The sequence below is a fragment of the Pelodiscus sinensis genome, chromosome 11, assembly GCF_052426305.1.
Source record: "Pelodiscus sinensis isolate ZL-2025 chromosome 11, ASM5242630v1, whole genome shotgun sequence".
In the NCBI taxonomy this organism is placed as follows: domain Eukaryota; kingdom Metazoa; phylum Chordata; order Testudines; family Trionychidae; genus Pelodiscus; species Pelodiscus sinensis.
The window spans coordinates 15,998,415-16,018,169 of NC_143062.1; the positions used below are offsets into that span (position 1 = coordinate 15,998,415).

Below are 19,755 nucleotides of genomic sequence, written 5' to 3' on the forward strand. Positions count from 1 at the left end.
CCGGCAGCCAATCAGAGCGTTGTGCTGGGAGAAATGAGGCGGGGACATACGAGGTCAATGGCGGGGTGGAGTGAGTAGGAGGCGCCGCCATTTTGTTATCGTCATCGAGACCGCGGGCTGCAGAATAGCTGATCTTGGTGAGAGACCTGAGCCACGGTCCCCTCTCTCCCCGCAAACGGGCCTTGGACGGGATAGAACCAGCAGTTCTGGTGACTAGACCCTGCCCCCGATCCACTACCATCCCCTTGGAGTTAGGCCAGAACTCAGGAGTTCTGGGGCCCAGGCCTCCCCCTTTTCGTCCATCTCCCCAGACCTGGGATAGATCCCAGGAGTCGGGGGGCCCGTCCTTTGCCCTGAGCTAGGATAGAAGCCAAGAGTCTTAGCGCTCCACCGCCCCCGCTTAACGTCTTCACCCCCTCCCAGAGCTGGAAAACAACACGGTTCTGGCGCCTATCCCCACCCTCTCCTGAAGCTGAGATTGCTACAGTTCAGTCCACTGAAAGGGGTGTGGAAATCTGAGAGCCAGGACTTCCATCTCAGCTCTGGGAGGTGGAGGGAGCTGTGCTCTATTTCATCTTTTCCCCTTCAGACAGGGCCTGAATTTCCCTGAAATATCAAATAGAATCTTTCCTCTTCTCTTGTTTGTTTTTTAGGATAAAACACTCCTGGCATCTTCTGTCACAAAAGACAAAAAAGGGGCATGCACACACTTTTCTGTTTTTATTTTTTTAAAGATCACCTTTGAGATGGGGGCCAGTGAGCATGAGCCTAAATCTTGTCCTTGGCCTTGTCACCAACTATTGTGTCATCTTAGACAGGTGACTTAAGCTAGGACTTTCCATTTGGACGCTTACTTCCCATTGACACCTGATTAGAGTTTGTAGCCCTGTATGTGAAAGAATCAGTTTGAGTGAGATGCTGAAACAGTAACTCAAGATAATAGTGCAGTCAGTAAAGGCATGCCCTTTGAATATCCCAAATGCAACTTCACTGCATAACATGGTGATGATGTTTCACTTTCTCCTGGCCATGTTCAAGGGAATAACCACCAAATGATTATAGAATGCTTTATCTTTAGTTACAATTAAAAAATAACTAGCTGAATTAAAAAGTGGCCCTCTTAAGTCTGCCAATGCAACTTGAAAGCTAATATTTGAAAGCAGGAGGCTTCTGTTACCCCCCAGCTGATGTCATTTAGTAAGGGATCCTGGGAACTGAGTCAAATCGTTACTTGTGCTAGTGCCTCATCTTTAAGTATTCCACCCACAGGTTCTGCTGCAATGGTGAAACTCTTCATTGGAAATCTGCCCCGGGAGGCAACAGAGCAAGAGATCCGGTCGCTTTTTGAGCAGTATGGGAAGGTGCTGGAATGTGATATCATCAAAAACTATGGCTTTGTGCATATCGAAGACAAGACCGCAGCCGAAGATGCCATCCGTAACCTGCATCACCACAAGCTGCATGGTGTCTGCATAAACGTGGAAGCCAGCAAAAACAAGAGCAAAGCCTCCACCAAACTGCATGTGGGCAACATCAGTACCACCTGCACTAACTTGGAGCTGCAGGCCAAGTTTGAAGAGTACGGCCCAGTGATCGAGTGTGACATAGTGAAGGATTATGCCTTTGTGCATATGGAGCGGGCTGAGGATGCGGTGGAGGCCATCAGGGGCCTAGACAACACAGAGTTCCAAGGTGAAACATGAACCAGGGAAAGTGCAGCCTTCCCTAGGACTAGATAGTGCTAGGTTCTGTCCTGAAGAGCGGGTCAGGTAGGAGTGCAGGATGGCAAGGCTGTGTCTCTGAATGTGAAGCCAAGATATGGGAAGGGTCTGCTCGAGATGTGAGCTCTCACTCCTGACATTAAGTGTTACTAGGTAACCATGTGAGCCAGATTCTATGTTAAGAGTCCACAAAGGACTTGTGTTTGAGTCAGTGCACTGTTCAATCAAATTAATTCCATTTTTCCTCAGAGGATTTTGCATTTTGTCTAATAAGTTCTTGGACTGCATTGGAGACAATATTTTATATCAGAAGGTTGAGAGAGCTACTGGGGAGGAAGCTGTTCTAGATTTGATTTTAACAAATAGGGAGGAGCTGGTTGAAAACTTGAAAGTGGAGAGCAGTTTGAAAGTAATTATGGAATCATAGAGTTCATGATACTAAGGAATGGTGGACAGCAAAACAGACAATAGATTTCAGGAAGGCAGATTTTAGTAAACTTAGAAGGTTGGTAGATAAAGTTCCAATGGGAAGCCAAGACTAAGAGGAAAAACAACTGAAGACAGTTGGCAGTTTTTCAAAGGGAAATTATTAAGGGCCCAAAAACAAACTATTCCACTGCATAGAAAAGATAGAAAGTATGGCAAGAGACCACCTTGGCTTAACCAGGAGATATTAAAGGATCTAAAAAACAAAAAGTAGTTGTATAAAAAGTGGAAACAAGGTCAAATTTACAAAGGATGAATATAAGCAAATAATGTAAGTATGCAGGGGCAAGATTAGAAAAGCAAAAGCACAAAACGAGTTCAATCTAGCTAGAGACATAAAGGGTAACAAGAAGACGTTCTACAAATATATTAGAAGCAAGAGGAAGACCAAGGACATGGTAGGCCCATTGCTTAGTAAAGAGGGAGAAACAATAACTGGAAACTTGGAAATGGTGGAGTGCTTAATGACTTCCTTTTTTTGTTGTTTGTTTTTTGTTTTCAGCAAAAAGATTGATGGTGATGGGGTGCCTAACGTAGTGAATGCTAGTGGAAATGGGGTAGGTTTAGAAGTTAAAATTTTAAAAAAAGTTAAAAATTACTTAGAAAAGTTATAGAAATGTAGCCGTGTTAGTCTGTTGTAGCTGAAACAAAATACAGGACTATGTAGCACTTTAAAGACTTAACAAGATGGTTTATTAGATGATGAGTTTTCGTGGGCCAGACCCACTTCCTCAGATCCACTTCCTGGATCTGAGGAAGTGGGTCTGGCCCATGAAAGCTCATCATCTAATAAACCATCTTGTTAGTCTTTAAAGTGCTACATAGTCCTGTATTTTGTTTTAGAAAAGTTAGATGTATTCAAGTTGCCAGGGCCTGATGAAATGCATCGTACAATATTCAAGCAACTGATAGAGGAAGTATCTGAGCCTTTAGCTATCATCTTTGAAAAGTCATGGAAGTTGGGAGAGATTCCAGAAGACTGGAAAAGGGCAAATATTGTGCCCATCTATAAAAAAGAAATAAGAACAACCTAGGAATCTACAGACCAGTCAGTGTAACTTCTGTGCCAGGAGAGATAACGGAGCAAGTAATTAAGGAATTAATCTGCAAACATCTGGAAGATAATAAGGTGATAGGTAACAAATCATGCCAAACCAATCTAACTTTTTTGATAGGTTAACACAACTTGTGGATGAGGGAGAAGTAGTGGATGTGGTATATCTAGACTTTAGTAAAGCATTTGATACGGCCTTGCATGGCCTTCTTATCAATAAACTAGGGAAATACAACCTAGATGAGGCTGCTATAAGATGGGTGCATAAGTGGCTGGATAACCATTCTCAGGGAGTAGTTATTAAATGGTTCACAGTCATGCATAACAAGTGGAGCTCTGCAGGGGTCTGTTTTGGGACTGGTTCTGTTCAATATCTTTATCAGTGATTTAGATATTGGCATAGAGAGTACGCTTATTAAGTTTGCAGATGATACCAAGCTGGGAGGGGTTGCAAGTGCTTTGGAGGATAGGGTCATATTTCAAAATTATCTGGAGTAATGGTCTAGAGTAAATAGGATGAAGTTTAATCATGACAAATGCAAAGTACTCCACTTACGAAGGAACAATCTCTCTCACGCGCACAGAATGGGAAGCGGCCTTCTAGGAAGGAGTACTGATGAGAGGAATTTAGGGGTCATAGTGGACCACAAGCGAAATATGAGTCAGTCGTGTGACACTGTTGCAAAAAAAGCAAACATGATTCTGGATTGCATTAACAGAAGTGTTGTGAGCAAGACACACACAGTAATTCTTCCCCTCTATTCTGCACTGATTAGGCCTTAGTTGAAGTATTGTGTCCAGTTCTGGGCACCACATTTCATGAAGATGTGGAGAAATTGGAGAAGATCCAGACAAAAGCAAGAAAAATTATTAAAGGTCTAGAAAACATGACCTATGAGGGAAGACAAAGAACTGGGTTTGTTTAGTTTAGAAAAGAGAAGGCTGAGAGGGGATGTATACTAGTTTTCAAACATCTAAAAGGGTGTTACAAGGAGAAGCGAGAAAAATTGTTCTCCTTAGCCTTTTGATGATAGGACAAGAAGCAATGGGCTTAAATTGCAAGAAAAGATGTTTAGGTTGGACATTAGGAAATATTTCTTATCAGGGTGGTTAAACACTGGTTGTGGAATCTCCATTGCTGGAGATATTTAAAAGCAGGTTGGATAGATATGTACAGTAAAACTCCATTGGTCCAGCATCCAATGCTCCGGCACTCCTGATGGTCCGGCACCATCAGGAACCTGGAAGTGCTCAGGGCAGCCGGACAATTGGAGCTGCTCTGTGCCCCGCTTCCCCAATTCAGCTGCTGCTGAAACTGACCAGCAGCTGAATTGGGAAAGCCAGGGGACGAGCAGCTGGGGTGCTGCCGGGTTGGTCCCATAGCGCTGCCCCTCGGGGCTGCGGGACCAACCCGGCAGCACCCCAGCTCCTCTGCCACAGGCATCCCTGATTCAGTCGCTGCTGAAACTGATCAGCAGCGGCTGAATCGGGGACTCCTAGGGCAGAGCCGGACTATCGGAAGGAGGAGCTCTGAGAGGTCTGGGGTGGCATCCCCCCACCCCACCCCCTTCATAGCCCCCCTTCTGATAGTCCGGCATATCTGATAATCCGGCACCCCCTGGGTCCTAAAGGTGCCGGATTATTGGAAGTTTACTGTATCAGGGATGATCTAGATCAGAGCTTCGTGGCCCATGTTCCCTTTGTTTGCAGCCTGCGGGTGGGAGCCAAAACGAAAAAGTAGTCAATATAATGGTCTTCTGTTGATATGTTTTAGTAGTTAAATTCTTGGACTGTCATTGCTCATTAAAAGTGCTGACATATGGGTGGAAATCAGATAAAGATTGCATTTTATTAATATCAGCAGAACTGACTTAAATGGGGCCTGTGTTGTATAGTCTTTCCTTAATTTTTGTATTCATGCCCATCAGTGTGAAAGAAGCTATTTACATATATTTGTGTATATAATTGAATGTATATGCAACCGCACTTAAGTTGTGGCCCTCAGCATGTGCTGTGAGTATCATAGTGGCCCTGGGGCTTCCAAAGTTGAGTAGCCCTGATCTAGATGGTACATGATCCTGCCATGAGGGCAGGGGACTGGACTTGATCTCTCTAGGTCCCTTCCAGTTCTAGTATTCTATTGTTTGTTTCTTCTATCCTGAGTTGCTTATGTCCTGTAGAATGTTTAGGCTGCTAGTCCTAGATTTCATTGCAGGATCCGCCCCCTGTGGGATTGTGGGAGAGGGGATGAAAAATCCACAAGAAGGAGTGAATAGTAGACTCCTGATAGGTGCGGTGAGGGAAATGGGAGACACCTTGTCTCTTGTTCCATCCCCTCTTCTAGACAGGTCTTGCTCCTCTCTCCCTCCTTTTCCCTTCTGTCTAGTGTTTCTCCGACTGCTGAAAGAAGATGGAAGTGTTGGGCCATGTGGCAATGCCAGATTCAGTATTGTCTGAGTAGTTAATGTAGCCTAATAGAGTAGCATTATCCAATGATGTGGGTCCTTAAATTGCCTGCTTAGTTATGGAGCATTACAGTAGCATGTCTTGAGTTTTTTACCCCATTGTGCTAGGCTCTGTGCAAAACTTTAGCAAGACAGTCCCTGCCACACACAAAAGGCTACAGTCTAAGATAAGAGAGAGCAGGAGGATATAGTATACAGATGTGGTGAACACAAGCTAACTGAAATAAGCAGCTGCTCCAGCATGGCAACCTCTTAACCATTCTTGTAGCCATCACACCAGAGGATAGTCTTAAGGCAGGTAATGTAGGTCCTGTGGGTTTTGAATGGAGCGTTTCTTCTGTCAGAAACCCATAAAATAGCCTCAATTGAAGATAGCATAGCGCTGGGTCCTGTGGGTCTGTCCTTCCTCAGATTGGTACATGCAGTCCCCGAGTTACGCGGATCCAACTTATGTCGGATCCGCAGTTACGAACGGGGTTTGCTGCCCGTCTCCCTGGTCTGTTGGAGACCAGCAGACCAGGGAGACGGGAAGCAAAGCCTCTGAGGACGCCGGCAGCAGGACAGCCGCAGCGCGTCTGGGCTGTCCGCTGCCCGCGTGCTCCGCGGCTTTGCTCCACGTCTCCCCAGACCAGGGAGACGGGGAGCAAAGCCGCAGAACACGCCAGCAGCGGACAGCCCAGACGCGCCGCAGCTGTCCCGCTGCCGGCGTGCTCCGCGGCTTTGCTCCCCGTCTCCCTGGTCTGCTGGAGACCAACAGACCAGGGAGACGTGGAGCAAAGCCGCGGAGGACCCGGGCGGCAGGACCACGGTGTGTCTCGGTCGCCCGCCTGTGTCTCCCTGGTCTGCTGGGGGGGGGGGGGGGGCGCAGCTAGTACGTCCCTTCGGGCCCCCCTCCTCCTCCCAGCAGTCCAGGCTTCTCGCCGGACACCTGTGGTAGAGCAGCTCGGGCGCTGCCGGTTGGTCCCGCAGCGCCGCTCTGGGCACTACTGAACCAACCCGGCAGCACCCCAGCTGCTCTGCTCCAGGCATCCTGATTCAGCCACTGCTGAAACTGACCAGCAGCGGCTGAATCAGGTTTCAGCAGTGGCTGAATCAGGACGCCTGGGGCAGAGCAGCTGGGGTGCTGGTGGACTGGTCCAGTAGCGCCGAGGAGCGACGCTACTGGAGCAACCCAGCAGCACCCCAGCTGCTCTTCCCCAGGAGTCCCCAAGTCAGCCGCTGCTGAAACTGACCAGCCCTGACTACAGGAAGCCCGAGGCAGAGTTGCTGTGCCCCGGGCTTCCTGGAATCAGCCGCTGATCAGTTTCAGCAGCAGCTGACTTGGGGACGCCTGGGGTTCTTAAGTTGAATCTGTATGTAAGTCGGACCTGGCGTCCAGATTCAGCCTGTTGAAACTGATCAGAGGCTGATTCCAGGAAGCCCGGGGCAGAACAACTCTGCCTCGGGCTTCCTGTAGTCAGCCGCTGGTCAGTTTCAGCAGTGGCTGAATCTGGACGCCAGGTCCGACTTACATACAGATTCAACTTAAGAACAAACCTACAGTCTCTATCTTGTACGTAACCCGGGGACTGCCTGTAGTTGGTAGTTCGGAGGAAGGAAGTAGTTGGACCTGCATTCTCTACCATCACTGTAACTGTTCCAAGGAAACCGGAAGAGCCAAACATGCCGAGTAGGATCCTTCCTTCCTAAAGGGGGCATCCTCTGTGTGTGACTCAGTCCTTACTTTCCTGGCTGGACTCTGAACTTTGCCTGATTCAGCTCTTAATTTCTCAGGCCTATAACTGGAGAAATTTGGTTCCAGTATCACTAAAATAAAGCTGTTTTAATTGTAGGAGTTTGTATGCAGTGGGGCTGAAGGAAGCTGGGCAGCAAGGGAAGTTGGGACCAAATCTAGCTGCTGAGAACAAGAAGAAACGGAGGAAAGTGATTTGCATTGGGTGTGGGATTGTCTTTTTTGATCCCCAGTGTTGCTAATTGAACTGTTACCAGAAAATTTAATCTTTTCCTGTGAGCTGTCAATTTTCCCTTACTTTGAAGTGTGCATGTGTGAAATAGAACTGCCTCAACATAAGGAAATGAACTCCAGAATTGCCCTGCGTCTCCTACTGGTAGAATCAGCACTTCGAAGGAACTATAGGGTTAAAAACCACATGTCAAAGTTATATTTGCTCCTCTTGTGCCCTGCAATTCGATGGTTGGTAAAAGGCACGTTCATCTTTGTTAATACCAGTATTCGTGCTGTTTGCTTTTGGACAATGAAAGTAGCTTGTGTCAATGCTACAGATGCTGACCTGATCACTGAAACTGAGGCCAAAAACTTGGCTTGTATGGGACAGGACCAGTTGAGAGGAGTAGCTGGCTTAGATTTATGCTGTTATGGGCTGTGTCAGATCCATACCACTCAGGAAGACTGGGTGAAGTTTTCTGGTCTGTTAGGCAGGTGGTCAGAATGGTCCCTTCAGGCTTTAAAATCTATGACGGTCAAATCCAAAAACACTTTTCACTGAAATGTAGCAGAAATGTTTCCTCTGAGGTTTCGTAAAACTGTTTTTAGCCCAGTCAGAGTCCTTGGCTTGAACTTTCTGATCTTAGCATAATTCTATCCCAGAATTAGAATAATAGCCTTCTATCTTGGCTAAGGTATTAGTTAGGAGAGGGTTTATAAGTAAGTTTTTAACTTAAAAGCAAAGCCCTTCAAAAAGCAGCAGTATCTTATAAATGCTACCTCCTAGTGGCTGCTTTGGGGGTTTTCAAATTTAATGTTAGTTTTCCAAAAGGGTGGAAGGGGTTTCACCTGTGGTCTAGTTCTGCACAGGGCCAGTTAAGACTGAGTTTTCAAGGAAATATTTTGTGGAGTAGGGCTGGTGAGTGGGTAGCATTTGGGGAGTGTGAGTGGTGGTGTGAGGAATAGCATTTATTTGGAAAATATGTAACTTTCCTAGATTTTTGCACTGTCCCCCATTGTGACTTGACAAAGAATAGCTCTTGCTCATTCTTGTTTCAGAATAGAATATCTCTGGCACGTACTTAGGTCTGGATTTATTGGATTTGTCAGAGAGGGGTTTGAAAAGAGACACCAGTGGCATAGTAAATGCCATGTAGTAGGGATGCTAGTGTACAGCCGTTTAAACAATTAACTGATAAGCCTAGGCTTATTGGTTAATCCAAATTACTACACACAGTCCCCACCTCTTGCTGCCTCTGATACAGAGGCAGCAAGGCAGGGGGGAACAGGAGCCTATGCCTGTGGCGAGCTGACTTTTAAAGCCAGGTTTCCGCATGTGCCAGTTTCCAGAGCCACCTGCCCCCTCTGCTGCCTCCCACAGAGGCAGCATTGCAGGGTGTGCAGACGGGAGCTGGTGCTTGGAAGGAAGGGGTAGGTGGGATGCCAGAGCAGCCTCTGTTCTTGGGGAGCTTGTATACCCCATGGACAGGAGCTGCTGCTTCCTCTGTATCCAAGGTAGCGGCGTGGGGTGGCAGGTGGGAGCCAATCTGTGCGGGGAGCTGATTTTTAAACCAGCTCCACCTGCCATTCCATACTGCTGCCTCTGATACAGAAGCAGCAGCACATGGTGGCAGGAGCTCCCCAGCAGTGGGGTCCAGAGCACATTGGCTGCCAGCCCTGCCCCCGGGGGAATATTTTAGTAACCATGTAACCACTAAAATTGTTGCAGCTACACGATTACTAAAATACACGATATCTAACATCTCTATCATGTAGCTCAGGGACATTTGCATTGCCTGCTTAGTACATGCATAGCTGCTTCTATAATCAAACACTGGCTTTTGTGTCAGTGAAAAACAGGTAGTCAGAAGGAAAAATATATTGCAGTGATATGCGGCCCATTTACTAATCATGGTTGCCCAAGTGGCCCTCCTTCATCTTAGTGAGCTGCATGTGGCCTGTCCGCTTCCTCCACAGTCCTCTTGCAAACTGAGGCACTGCCCTGCAATTATCTGCTCCTTCCCCCGCCCTCAGCACTTTTGGAGCACCTGCTGATTCACATGCCTCCATGCTCCTTCCTTTCCCTCCCAGAGCTGGAAATTCTTAGCTGTTTAAGCTCTGGGAGAAGTGGGAACTGAGAGTGAACTCTTTGAAAGGGGTGGGGGGGAGTGCAGGGCTTCAGAGCTCTAGTGTGCAAGAGGGGCTTAAGGAAAGGGGCAGAGAGGAGATCCATGGGCCACAGACAGAACCCCAATGGGCCGCGGGTTATCTTGACACGCCACTTCTGGTGTGTTAAATGGCTGTTTGATTCACATATCCTCAGCTCATCTACCTCTAGCTTTTTCAGTCTTTTCCCTGGCTATTAATTGCAATAGGGAAGAGTTACTTTATAGACATTAGGAAAAACTTCCTGTCAGCATAGTTAAGTACGGAGGCTGTGGAATCTCCGTCACTGCAGGTTTTTAACAACAGATATGGGGCACACCTATTGGAGATGGTCCAGATGATACTTAGTCCTGCTTCAGTAAAGGAAACTGGAGTAAATGATCTATTAAGATCATTTCAAGTCCTACGTTTCTGATATTTCTATGAGAGTTTTTCTTAGCTGTACTTCCCCAGCGTGGCTTGTAGGATCCTGCCTCTCCTTTCTAAGGTAGGAAGGTCTCTCTTGTGTATTGCTAGAAGTCTCTACCTGGCTGTGTACTTTCCTGACAAGCTGCCAGTAAATTGGCTTTTCTCCCTAGTTCTGTAGCTCACATCTGGCCTGGCCAGTTGTTCACCTGGGGCCATCTTCTGCAGCTCACTTGGGATGTACATGGGCTTCTACTCAACAGGCAAAGTGGCATTGTCCAGACTGCTGACGACAGAACCACCAGGTTCTTGTAGGAGGGGGAGCGTTCCACACCATGGCCAGCGGGCTCAAGCAAAAGAATACCTGCTGCTGTCAAGCCCACCAACCAATATGTGTCCTCCAAGACCAGAGCCCCCCATCCCTTTTGTAGACCAAAAAGCTGCACAATTTGAATCCGAGAGGCTCCAACTAGAAGTTTGATAAAAAGAATCCAAAATAATATAATAATGGAGATTGCCTATCTCCTAGAACTGGAAGGGACCTTGAAAGGTCATCGAGTCCAGTCCCCTGCCTTCACAGCAGGACCAAGTACCATCCCTGACAAATTTTTGCCCCAAATTTTTGCCCACAAGGATTGAACTCACAACCCTGGGTTTAGCAGGCCAATGCTCAAACCACTGAGCTATTCTTCCCTCCTTTCTAAACTGTATTAGTTTAGAAAGAATCATACAACTTCAGATCATCTCATGATTTTGGGTGAGCCAGATGTGCTTGTGCTTAGCAGTACCCAAAGAGCAATAAACATAATGCTGATTCTCAGCATCACTCACTCACAAGAAAAGTCCACTACATTTTGTCAAGTAGTAACAGATTCTGGTCTGTGCCAGCCTATTACTAGTTTCCTGGGAGTGACCCATTTAATGTGCCAGGTCCCATAGACCCACACTGTTCCACATGGGTAGGCCTGTGGTTTCCAAGACTCTAAGACCAGGCTTTTGGCACTGCAAAATATCCCCTGCAATGAATTTAGCAAGTCCCAGCTCCTGCAAGAGGCTTGTAATCTAGCCCTTCAGGACTCAGTGCTTTCAGTGAATATTCACAGCGACAACAGGCAGACTTTTAAAACAAGGTAACCATGTGATAGTCATCTGGCTATAGAATCTGAAAGTTCTTGGATCAGCAGAAGGAGTCAGAAGTTAACCCACAATGCATCCTGGCCGAGCCAGTGACACAATGAGCTGGCCGAGCTGTGATGGGCTCCAGTCCTCCCTCTTCCCTCAGGACAGAGCTTTAGAATTCTAAAAGGGCACCATTTATTGCTGTCCCCTGGCACATCAACAGAGTTGGAGTGCACGTTGCTTCTGCAGCGGTTCCCTGTTTTTAGATCAGGGTGGGGCAAGATGCTCCTTGGGGGCTGGATCTGGCCCAAGTAACGTTTTGATCCGGCCTGCAGAGTGCATCTGGCAGTTTTCTGTTTATATCCTGCTGCACATGCCACCAAATTTCTAGGAGGTGACTCAGGCAGCAGAATCCTATTTAAATGGCTCATGTCCACAGTGCTACCCTGGCAGGGGCCATAGCTACAAGCCTTTTAAATAATGCAGAAACCCTGGATGGCTGCCAGGCAACACACGGTAGCAGCAGGACCAGGAGCCGTGCGCCCTTTGTGATTTTAATTCAAAGCCTCCAGCCCCAGACAACTTGGGGGAGGCTAGTCCCCAGCCCTGCCCCTTTGAGGGGTGGAGCCAGCCTGTGACCACATAGCAAAATTCATTGTGGCCCTCCCTGAAAAAAATGTTGCCCACCCCTGTGTTAGATGGTGTTTCTTCACTAGTTTGGGGAGTCTTTTTCTATGAACCCTTTTGATTTGGGTTGGTTTCAAACAGTTCTTTAATTACTCTAATCATTCTACTCAGATAACAAGGTCTTTTTCTCTCTCTCTTTCTCCTGTCTCCTGCATTGTTCCAGGAGCAAAGTTAACCCTTTTGCACTCACTGCGTAGCAGTGTGTACAGTACTGTGTACTTCTATGTACAGTAATATACAGCGGGAAACTGAGGCATGCTTAGAATTCATGAAAATGTAACAGAAAATTCCAATTCTGTCACCCACTTATGTGAGCAAAGGAAAAGGGTGGTCACTTATCTATATGTGGTAGCTTTGAATCTCTGCAATTTCATAACAGGTGTCCCCTGGAAAATCTGCATTCAATATCTGCTTGAGCAGTGATTAAGGACTTTCCTGTCTGAAGTCCTCACACTATGGGTTCATCTACCCTCTACCAGCAAGTACACTTGTAGGAAAATCAAGCAGTACATCTCACCTTTTCAGGCTTAATATTCTGGAGACTTGGTCTGTTGGCGTCTGTCTGATGGTAAGAGGTATTGTAGCTTAGCACCAAGCATGTTACCTGAAAGAAGTGGTTAGTGTCCATTCAGTACTATAGTATTTTCTTCAGATGTCTTGGAAGAGTAGTTCTCAACCTCTTCCACATCGGATCCCCTCTCACACTCAGTGTGGGGTGGCAGGATAGCAGTGACTCCCTGCCATTTGTTGGCTATACCGGATTGAGAATCCTTCTGTAGAAGCATCAAAGTCAAGCAGCCAATATATACCAATGAGGTTATCAAGAGCCATTTTAATCTTGGGCACATCCATTTGGACTTTGGAGTGGCCCAGTAATAGGACACTGTGCTGCGAGCCAGCATACCTGGGTTCTATTCTCAACTCAACTGTGAGACTTCGAGCTAGTCCCTTCTCCTTTCTGTTCCACTTTTTCATTCTCTGCCTCACTTATAAGCAACAATATTCCTATTATGCGAAGTGTTTTTGAGATTAACAGATGGAAAGCTCTGTTGAAGAGTTAGATATTGTTAAACATTTGCTAGGCCCTTTCATTCATGGGCCTGATGCCATTGGTAGTAACTGTTCATATTGTGATAGTGCCCAAAGGACCCAGTTGGATTTGTGCTGGGTCTACATATTAGTTCAGTGGACATGCTCTATACATTAGAACATATTTGATTTCTTGCATTAACAGGCTTGCTGTAAGCAAGACACAAGAAGTCATTCTTCCCCTCTACTCTGCACTGATTAGGCCTCAACTGGAGTATTATGTCTAGTTCTGAGCACCATATTTCAGGAAAGATGTGGAGAAATTGGAAGAGGTCCAGAGAAGAGCAACACAAATGAATTGGGTTTTAGTTTGGAAAAGAAGACTGAGAGGGGACATGATTGCAGCTTTTAAGTATCTAAAAGTGTGTTACAAGGAGCAGGGAGAAAAATTATTCTCCTTGACCTCTGATGATAGAATAAGAAGCAATGGGCTTAAATTGCAGCAAGGGAGGATTAGGTTGGACATTAGGAAAAACTTGCTGTCAGGGTGGTTAAGCACTGGAATAAATTGTCTAGGGAATTGTGGAATCTCCATCACTGGAGAGATTTAAGAGCAGTTTAGACAGACATTTGTTAGGGATGATCTAGATTTATAGAAGGTACTGCCATGCAGGACTTGATTACCTCGCAAGGTCCCTTCCTCGTCTAGTATAGTAGTCTATGATCTTTGTCAGACAGAAATCCATATCATCCAATAAATAAATTTTGGCAGCATGGAATTAGGAAGATGTCTTGTTTCCCTAAAACAGTCTGACAAGCCAGAGACGTGTTGGTGTCACTTACGTTGTCTTCTCCAAATGGATAGCTTTTCATTAGCCACAATTTCATTGTCTGACCTATTTCCCCTGCTAGATGGCCAGCTCTACTCAGCCTACTACGCTCTGCCTTTAGAAATTAAAAGGTTAAAAAGACCACTACAGTTATTTCTGTTTGAGTAGAGATTCCTACTTACATCACAGTCATATTTTGCTAGACACTATAAACACAGTGAGTCAGTGTCTTCGCTAAACCACCGCAAGGTGGGAAAAGAAGGTACATAAAGAGGAAGGGACTTGCCTGGAGCCAGCAAGTCAGTAGAAGAGCCAAGAACAGAGCTCAGGTATCCTGACTGCCAGTCTGTCCACTGGAAAAGGCTATTAGCCAGGGGATAAAATGGTGTCCTTGGCCTCTGTTTGTCAGAGGCTGGAGAGGGATGGCAGGAGACAAATCGCTTGATCATTGTCTTCGGTCAACCCTCTCTGGGGTACCTGGTGCTGGCCACTGTCGGTAGACAGGATACTGGGCTAGATGGACCTTTGGTCTGACCCAGTACGGCCGTTCTTATGTTCTTATGTTCTTATGAACTATACTGTCTTTTTCACTCTGAAGGTAGTTGAGCTTCTTAAGATAGCTGGAGGTGTAGTTAGTCTACTGTTTGTGTGTGAGACTTTTTTTTTTTCCCCTCAGTGATTATGTGGCCACAAAGTGTCCAAATGCTGCTTTTCTGGAGCACTGAATGACTGGCCATCCAGACAAAACTCTACATTGAGATTGAAATGTGCCCCACTTAAAGCCCATCTGCAAATTCAAAGGAAAACATAAAGCACTCTCTTAAGAGTTCTATAGCCCCAGAGGAGAGTGCTTATAATTCTTAGTTCAGTTAACCTTTAAGAGTAGCTTTATCTTCAAACAGATGATCTGAGCTATAAGCTAGGTGGAAGGCCAGGTGCCATATGACTGCAACTGGATTAGAAGCCATTCCTCCCTACCAAGCTGCGGTTCCTGTCCTTCTCCTAGTTACACAAAACAAAGAGCATGATGGTATCTCTTACTCTGAATCCATCTCCTGTAAAGCCATTGGAACTGTGTTGCAAGTAGTATTACCATGATTGCCTGTCCTTGTTTGCTTTCTGAGGCTTTCTTTTAGTCGGATGCAACTTGCTGTTCCCAGTAATATGTGCTGCCCTTGACTACCATCAGTCCCATCCATCATGGAGGAGCTGAGCAGATGGCTTTGCCATACCCCTCTCTCGGTTATTACCTCTTGGAGATGGGGAACTTTGAGCTCAATTGTTTAGCCATATTCACTGGGATTTTCAAAGAAGCCGAAACATAGACTTCCAGCTGCCTTCTCGTTGAGCTAGGAACTGAGCACATTGACAATCCCAACTTCCTGGGTGCATCATGCAGCCATGCATGGACTCAGAGTTTCATGCTTGCAGGATAACTGCTGAATTATGCCAGTGGAGAGTAGAGAGAATAGATTCAGTTTTCTCTGTTGCATGAGTTTCCTGTTGGACTCTGCTGATAGGAAAGATTCAAGAGTGCAGCTTCTTTAAATGGAAAAGCTCTGTTCAAGCTGCAGTTGGCGTGACTAACCGAAAGTGCATTGCATAGAACTGAGGTTCTGCATAGCCATTCTAGCAGCCTAATTTCCCTCTGTCACCCAGCTGCCTATTAATCCCTGTGTAGTGGCTCAGGGCTGCAGCAGAGAGAGATGCTTCTCCCCAAGTCCTGAACCAGGCACATCCTCAGCAGGGCACTTCTCCCTGCCAGCTGGAGCTGCTGCAGCCAAAGGAGAAATACGTCTGCCCACCGGCCCATAACTAGAGCTGCCGCAGCTGGGGGACAAGTGCCCCTCCCCCAGATGTGCCGGCTGGGGCAGTAGAGGGGCACCTCTCACAAGGCCCTGAGCTGCTGTGATGAGAGAGGCCTGGGGATACTCCTTGCTCTCTGGGGCATCATGTGCCCCCAAGCCATTCATCCTCCAACCCTGTACCTCATTCCTGAACCCCTTCTTGCATTCAACCCTTTTACTCCACCGCAAACACACACTGTTCGTGTGTGGAATGACCTCCATATTGGTGCACATAACAAAGTTGTTCCGTACGTGGACATAAAAAATTAGAGTGAACACTGCTAGCAACCCTGTGACAAATCCTGCAGCAGCAAGAGTAGTTTACAGGCCTGGAAAGAGTGAGCTACAGCATGAATTACAGTAATCGGCTACTTGTCAATGCAAGCTGTACGGGGGCTAGGGTGGGAGTAATCCCAAGAATGTGTGAAAGCTAAATTGCGGTTCTTGAAATGCACTCTTAAGCATGATATCCCCTGCAGTTATCTCCTCATCTCATAAAACAGAGATTGAATGAGAGAATTGTCTAGAGCCAGGCTATGAATTGCATAGTCACCTTGGTGAGATCTTACTCATGAGAATAGACCCAGTGATTTCCCCAGGGTTAGAAGACTGACCTAATAGAGTTCTGGCTTGGGACTTGGGAGCCCTGTATTCAGTTCCTCACTTGGCCACAGGCTCCTCTTGTGACCCTGGGGAAGTCGCTTCTTGAACCCTGTGCCTCAGTTCCTATACAACAGCAACAATACTTCCCTACTTTACAGTGGGGCTGTGAAGATGCTAACATGAAGCACTGAGAATCTGCAGGGACCATATAGGTCCCTAGACATGTAGCTATTCACCAGTGTGAGGAAGAAGTTGATAATCTGGTCTGGAGCACACTTAAACTTGGATTGAGATTGGAACTAAGGAAATGTATGTGAGTAGCCCCAGAGAGCTAAAGATTTACATCTGGCAAGTAGCTATCTGGATCATGATCTAAATACCTTTCTGAAGCAGGCCTTAATGCTATTGAAATGTTACTGTTCATGAGAGCTTGCTTTTTATTCTTGGCATGATTCTTACTGTAAAACTGTTCACCTCAGCCAGTAGGGATCCTTCCCCATTGTAAGTGCTGTGGAAAAGCTAAGTTTAGATTGGCAACTGAGGGAATGAGATGGCTGAGTTACTTGGTTCTTGCACACTGCAAATCTTGTGGTTTTCCATGTGGCGTCAGTTTATTATAGCAACCATTCTTGCGTCTGTTTCTTAAAGGCAAGCGGATGCGCGTGCAGTTGTCCACCAGTCGGCTTCGGACGATACCTGGGATGGGAGACAAGAGCGGCTGCTATCGGTGCGGGAAAGAAGGGCACTGGTCTAAAGAGTGTCCGGTAGATCGCACGGGGCAAGTGCCTGACTTTACCGAAACCTATAATGAGCAGTATGGAGCGGTGCGCACTCCCTACCCCGCGGGCTATGGGGAAACCATGTATTACGATGATGGGTATGGAGCAATGGTCGACTACTACAAAAGATATCGCGTGAGGCCCTATGCTACGGCATCTGCATACGACGCCTATGCAGAGCAAACAATGGCCCAGTATTCTCAGTATGCGCAGTACTCACAAGTACAAACCACAGCCATGGCCGCCACCACAGCCATGGCCAATCGCCTCACTACTACCCTAGACCCTTATGATAGAGCACTGCTGCCAACCCCGGGAGCAGCAGCAGCAGTCGCTGCAGCTGCAACTGCTGCTGCAGCAGCTGCGTCCTCCACCTATTACACCCGGGATAGAAGCCCCCTGCGTCGCACGGCAACCGCGGCCACCACCGTCGGAGATGCGTATGGTTACGAACGTTGTCAGCTGTCTCCAGTCTCGTCGGTCGCTCGGGCCTCCCTCTACGACGTTCAGCGATTCGAGCGGGAATCATACGCGGACAGGGCGCGGTACTCTGCGTTTTGAGTCGGAGGTGAGAGCTTTGTGCGTGGCAGGACATATGTGCTGCAGGAGTATAAATTGTGCTTGATGCACAGACAGATGTGCCAGAGTTTCCACTAGCAACTGTCTGTGATCTGCCAACTTTAGCCCAGTGAAAGCACATTGGTAGTGTTACTGTAAAAGCCTGGCATCTTTACCACATTACTGGAGTATTTGTATCCCAAAGAAGCCACAACAAATGTGCATTCACCCGGGATGGGCATGGAGGTTTTCAGAATAATCCCTACCACCAGTGTTGAACGAGTCCAGCTCATTTGTCATGTTGAATGAAGATGATTTGAGATAAGCATTATGCACTCTGAGAGTTGATATGGGGTCAGTGTAAACCTGCTTTGCTATTTTACCACAGGATCTAAATCTGGACTTTAAAGTAACTCCAGATTAAAAACTATATTTACACTTAGAAGAATGACTCTGTCAGAAGAGATTGTCACTGTTTTCCCCATTTGAAAAGTTGACTGGATCCATACTTACATGCTGGATTTGAAGTGTCAAAATGCCATTCTCAGTTTATTCTTGAGAAAAGGGTAAAGTCACATTTTTACCATGGAAATGCTGCTAACCTTTCAGCATACTCTAAAATTGGCAGAGATTTTGATCTTCCTGCTTAAGGGTCTTATAAAATAGCACAACACTTTAAATAGTGAAAGTGCTAATTAAATGTTGTTCCTGAACAACATTTGAAACTATCAGTAGGACAGCTGTCAAGTCAGATCTGACCCCAACATTTCTTAATTTTAAAACAAGCCTTTACAATTTTCCATTGCTTGAAATCTCTAAATCGAGATTACAGATCTTTCTCAAAACCCCTGTTTAGCTCAACAGGAATTTACTGAACATAATCCAAGCACAACAGGATAAAGTTCTCTGGCCTCTTGTACACTAAGCCTGACTAGCACATACAACTAGAGGTCCCTTATGACATGAAAAATCTCCGAAATGCTAGAGTGAATAGAAATGTTTTTATTTTAAAATTTCACTAAGGCTTATGGAAGAAATCTTTCCCTATGGTATTTACAGCCTCTGGGAGCCAGTAGATACAGACTAAACAAAGTCTAGTTAACCAGTCTGTTTTCATTGTTTCAATGAAATGGCACCAAAGTAGACTTCAATTTTTAAAAAGTCTGGAAGCTTTAATTTTAAAAATATTTCACCTGGGAAACCCCACCCCCCTGCCCTTATAACCTTCACAAGTGTATCATAAGTCTTGTGATATAAGCCCCTGTCCCTGGAGTCATGTGATTGTGTGAGAATCTGTTTACTTAAGTTATTAGGCCTTGTGATTGCAAACATTTTAAAACATGAAGTAAGTTTACCCTGACACCAAGTGTTATTCAGGAATGCTCTCAAGGCTTTGTATTTTCCAATTCCAAATAACTCAAACATCTGGATTACTGCTTCTATTGAGGTATTATCTCTGTTTTTTCTCCTGCTGTTGCCTTTAACTCCATCCTGTTACTCCTGACTAATCTTCACTTGTGTAACTTTGAACCATCTCTTTTCCCTCGCTGCCAATTCAGCGTTTATATACTCTGCTAACACTCAGTGCTCTCCAGGTCCCTTCCAGTGCCTTGGGCACATTGGCGGTCATCCTCCTTCCCACAGGTGCATAGCTAAGCTATCTACCCTAACCATCTGTCTTCATAAATCTGTCTGGACTGACTTGTTGCCCTGCCCCAAACGCCTGACTTAGGGTTGCAGGTTTTTGGGGTCTGTTTCCCAAGCCCTGCTCATCTTCTCCCTCCCCTCCTGTGCTTCTGACTTTTAACCTTCACTCTTTACTCCTAAATTTGGAGACAGTGGAAGAAACCACAAATGGAATGAAAATTCTGGAAGATTTTCTGCTCCCTTTTATGTCATCCTAGTCCCATCCCATGTGTCTCCTAATCAACAGGTGACTTGATATAAGGGTCTTGATGGAGAGAGAATCCTGGTTACTAAAGGGCTCTTACATCTAGCAGAGACTGGTACAATACGAACCAGGGGCTGGGAGTTAAAAGCCAGACAAACTCAAATTAAAAA

At 46.1% G+C, this 19,755-nt stretch overlaps 1 protein-coding gene and 1 long non-coding RNA gene across 3 annotated transcripts in view; one reads left to right on the forward strand and one right to left on the reverse strand.

The window, feature by feature from the left end:
- The window catches only part of LOC102462531 (RNA-binding protein 4-like), a 22,646-nt gene continuing 2,891 nt past the window's right edge, over positions 1 to 19,755 (forward strand). The window contains exons 1-3 of one of the 2 annotated variants that reach the window (XM_014577804.3): positions 1 to 137; positions 1,270 to 1,692; positions 17,006 to 17,704. In XM_014577804.3, the coding sequence (XP_014433290.2) occupies positions 1,281 to 1,692; positions 17,006 to 17,697 (1,104 nt within the window). In that variant the 5' untranslated portion in view covers positions 1 to 137; positions 1,270 to 1,280 and the 3' untranslated portion in view covers positions 17,698 to 17,704. Of the gene's footprint in view, positions 210 to 1,269; positions 1,693 to 17,005; positions 17,705 to 19,755 lie in introns of both variants that reach the window. The other variant, XM_075939270.1, reaches the window with a different exon arrangement.
- LOC149523796 (uncharacterized) overlaps positions 16,918 to 19,755 on the reverse strand; it is a 10,418-nt gene continuing 7,580 nt past the window's right edge. Inside the window, exon 3 of the long non-coding RNA XR_016350425.1 lies at positions 16,918 to 17,053. This is a non-coding gene — a long non-coding RNA (uncharacterized LOC149523796). The remainder of the gene's footprint in view (positions 17,054 to 19,755) is intronic.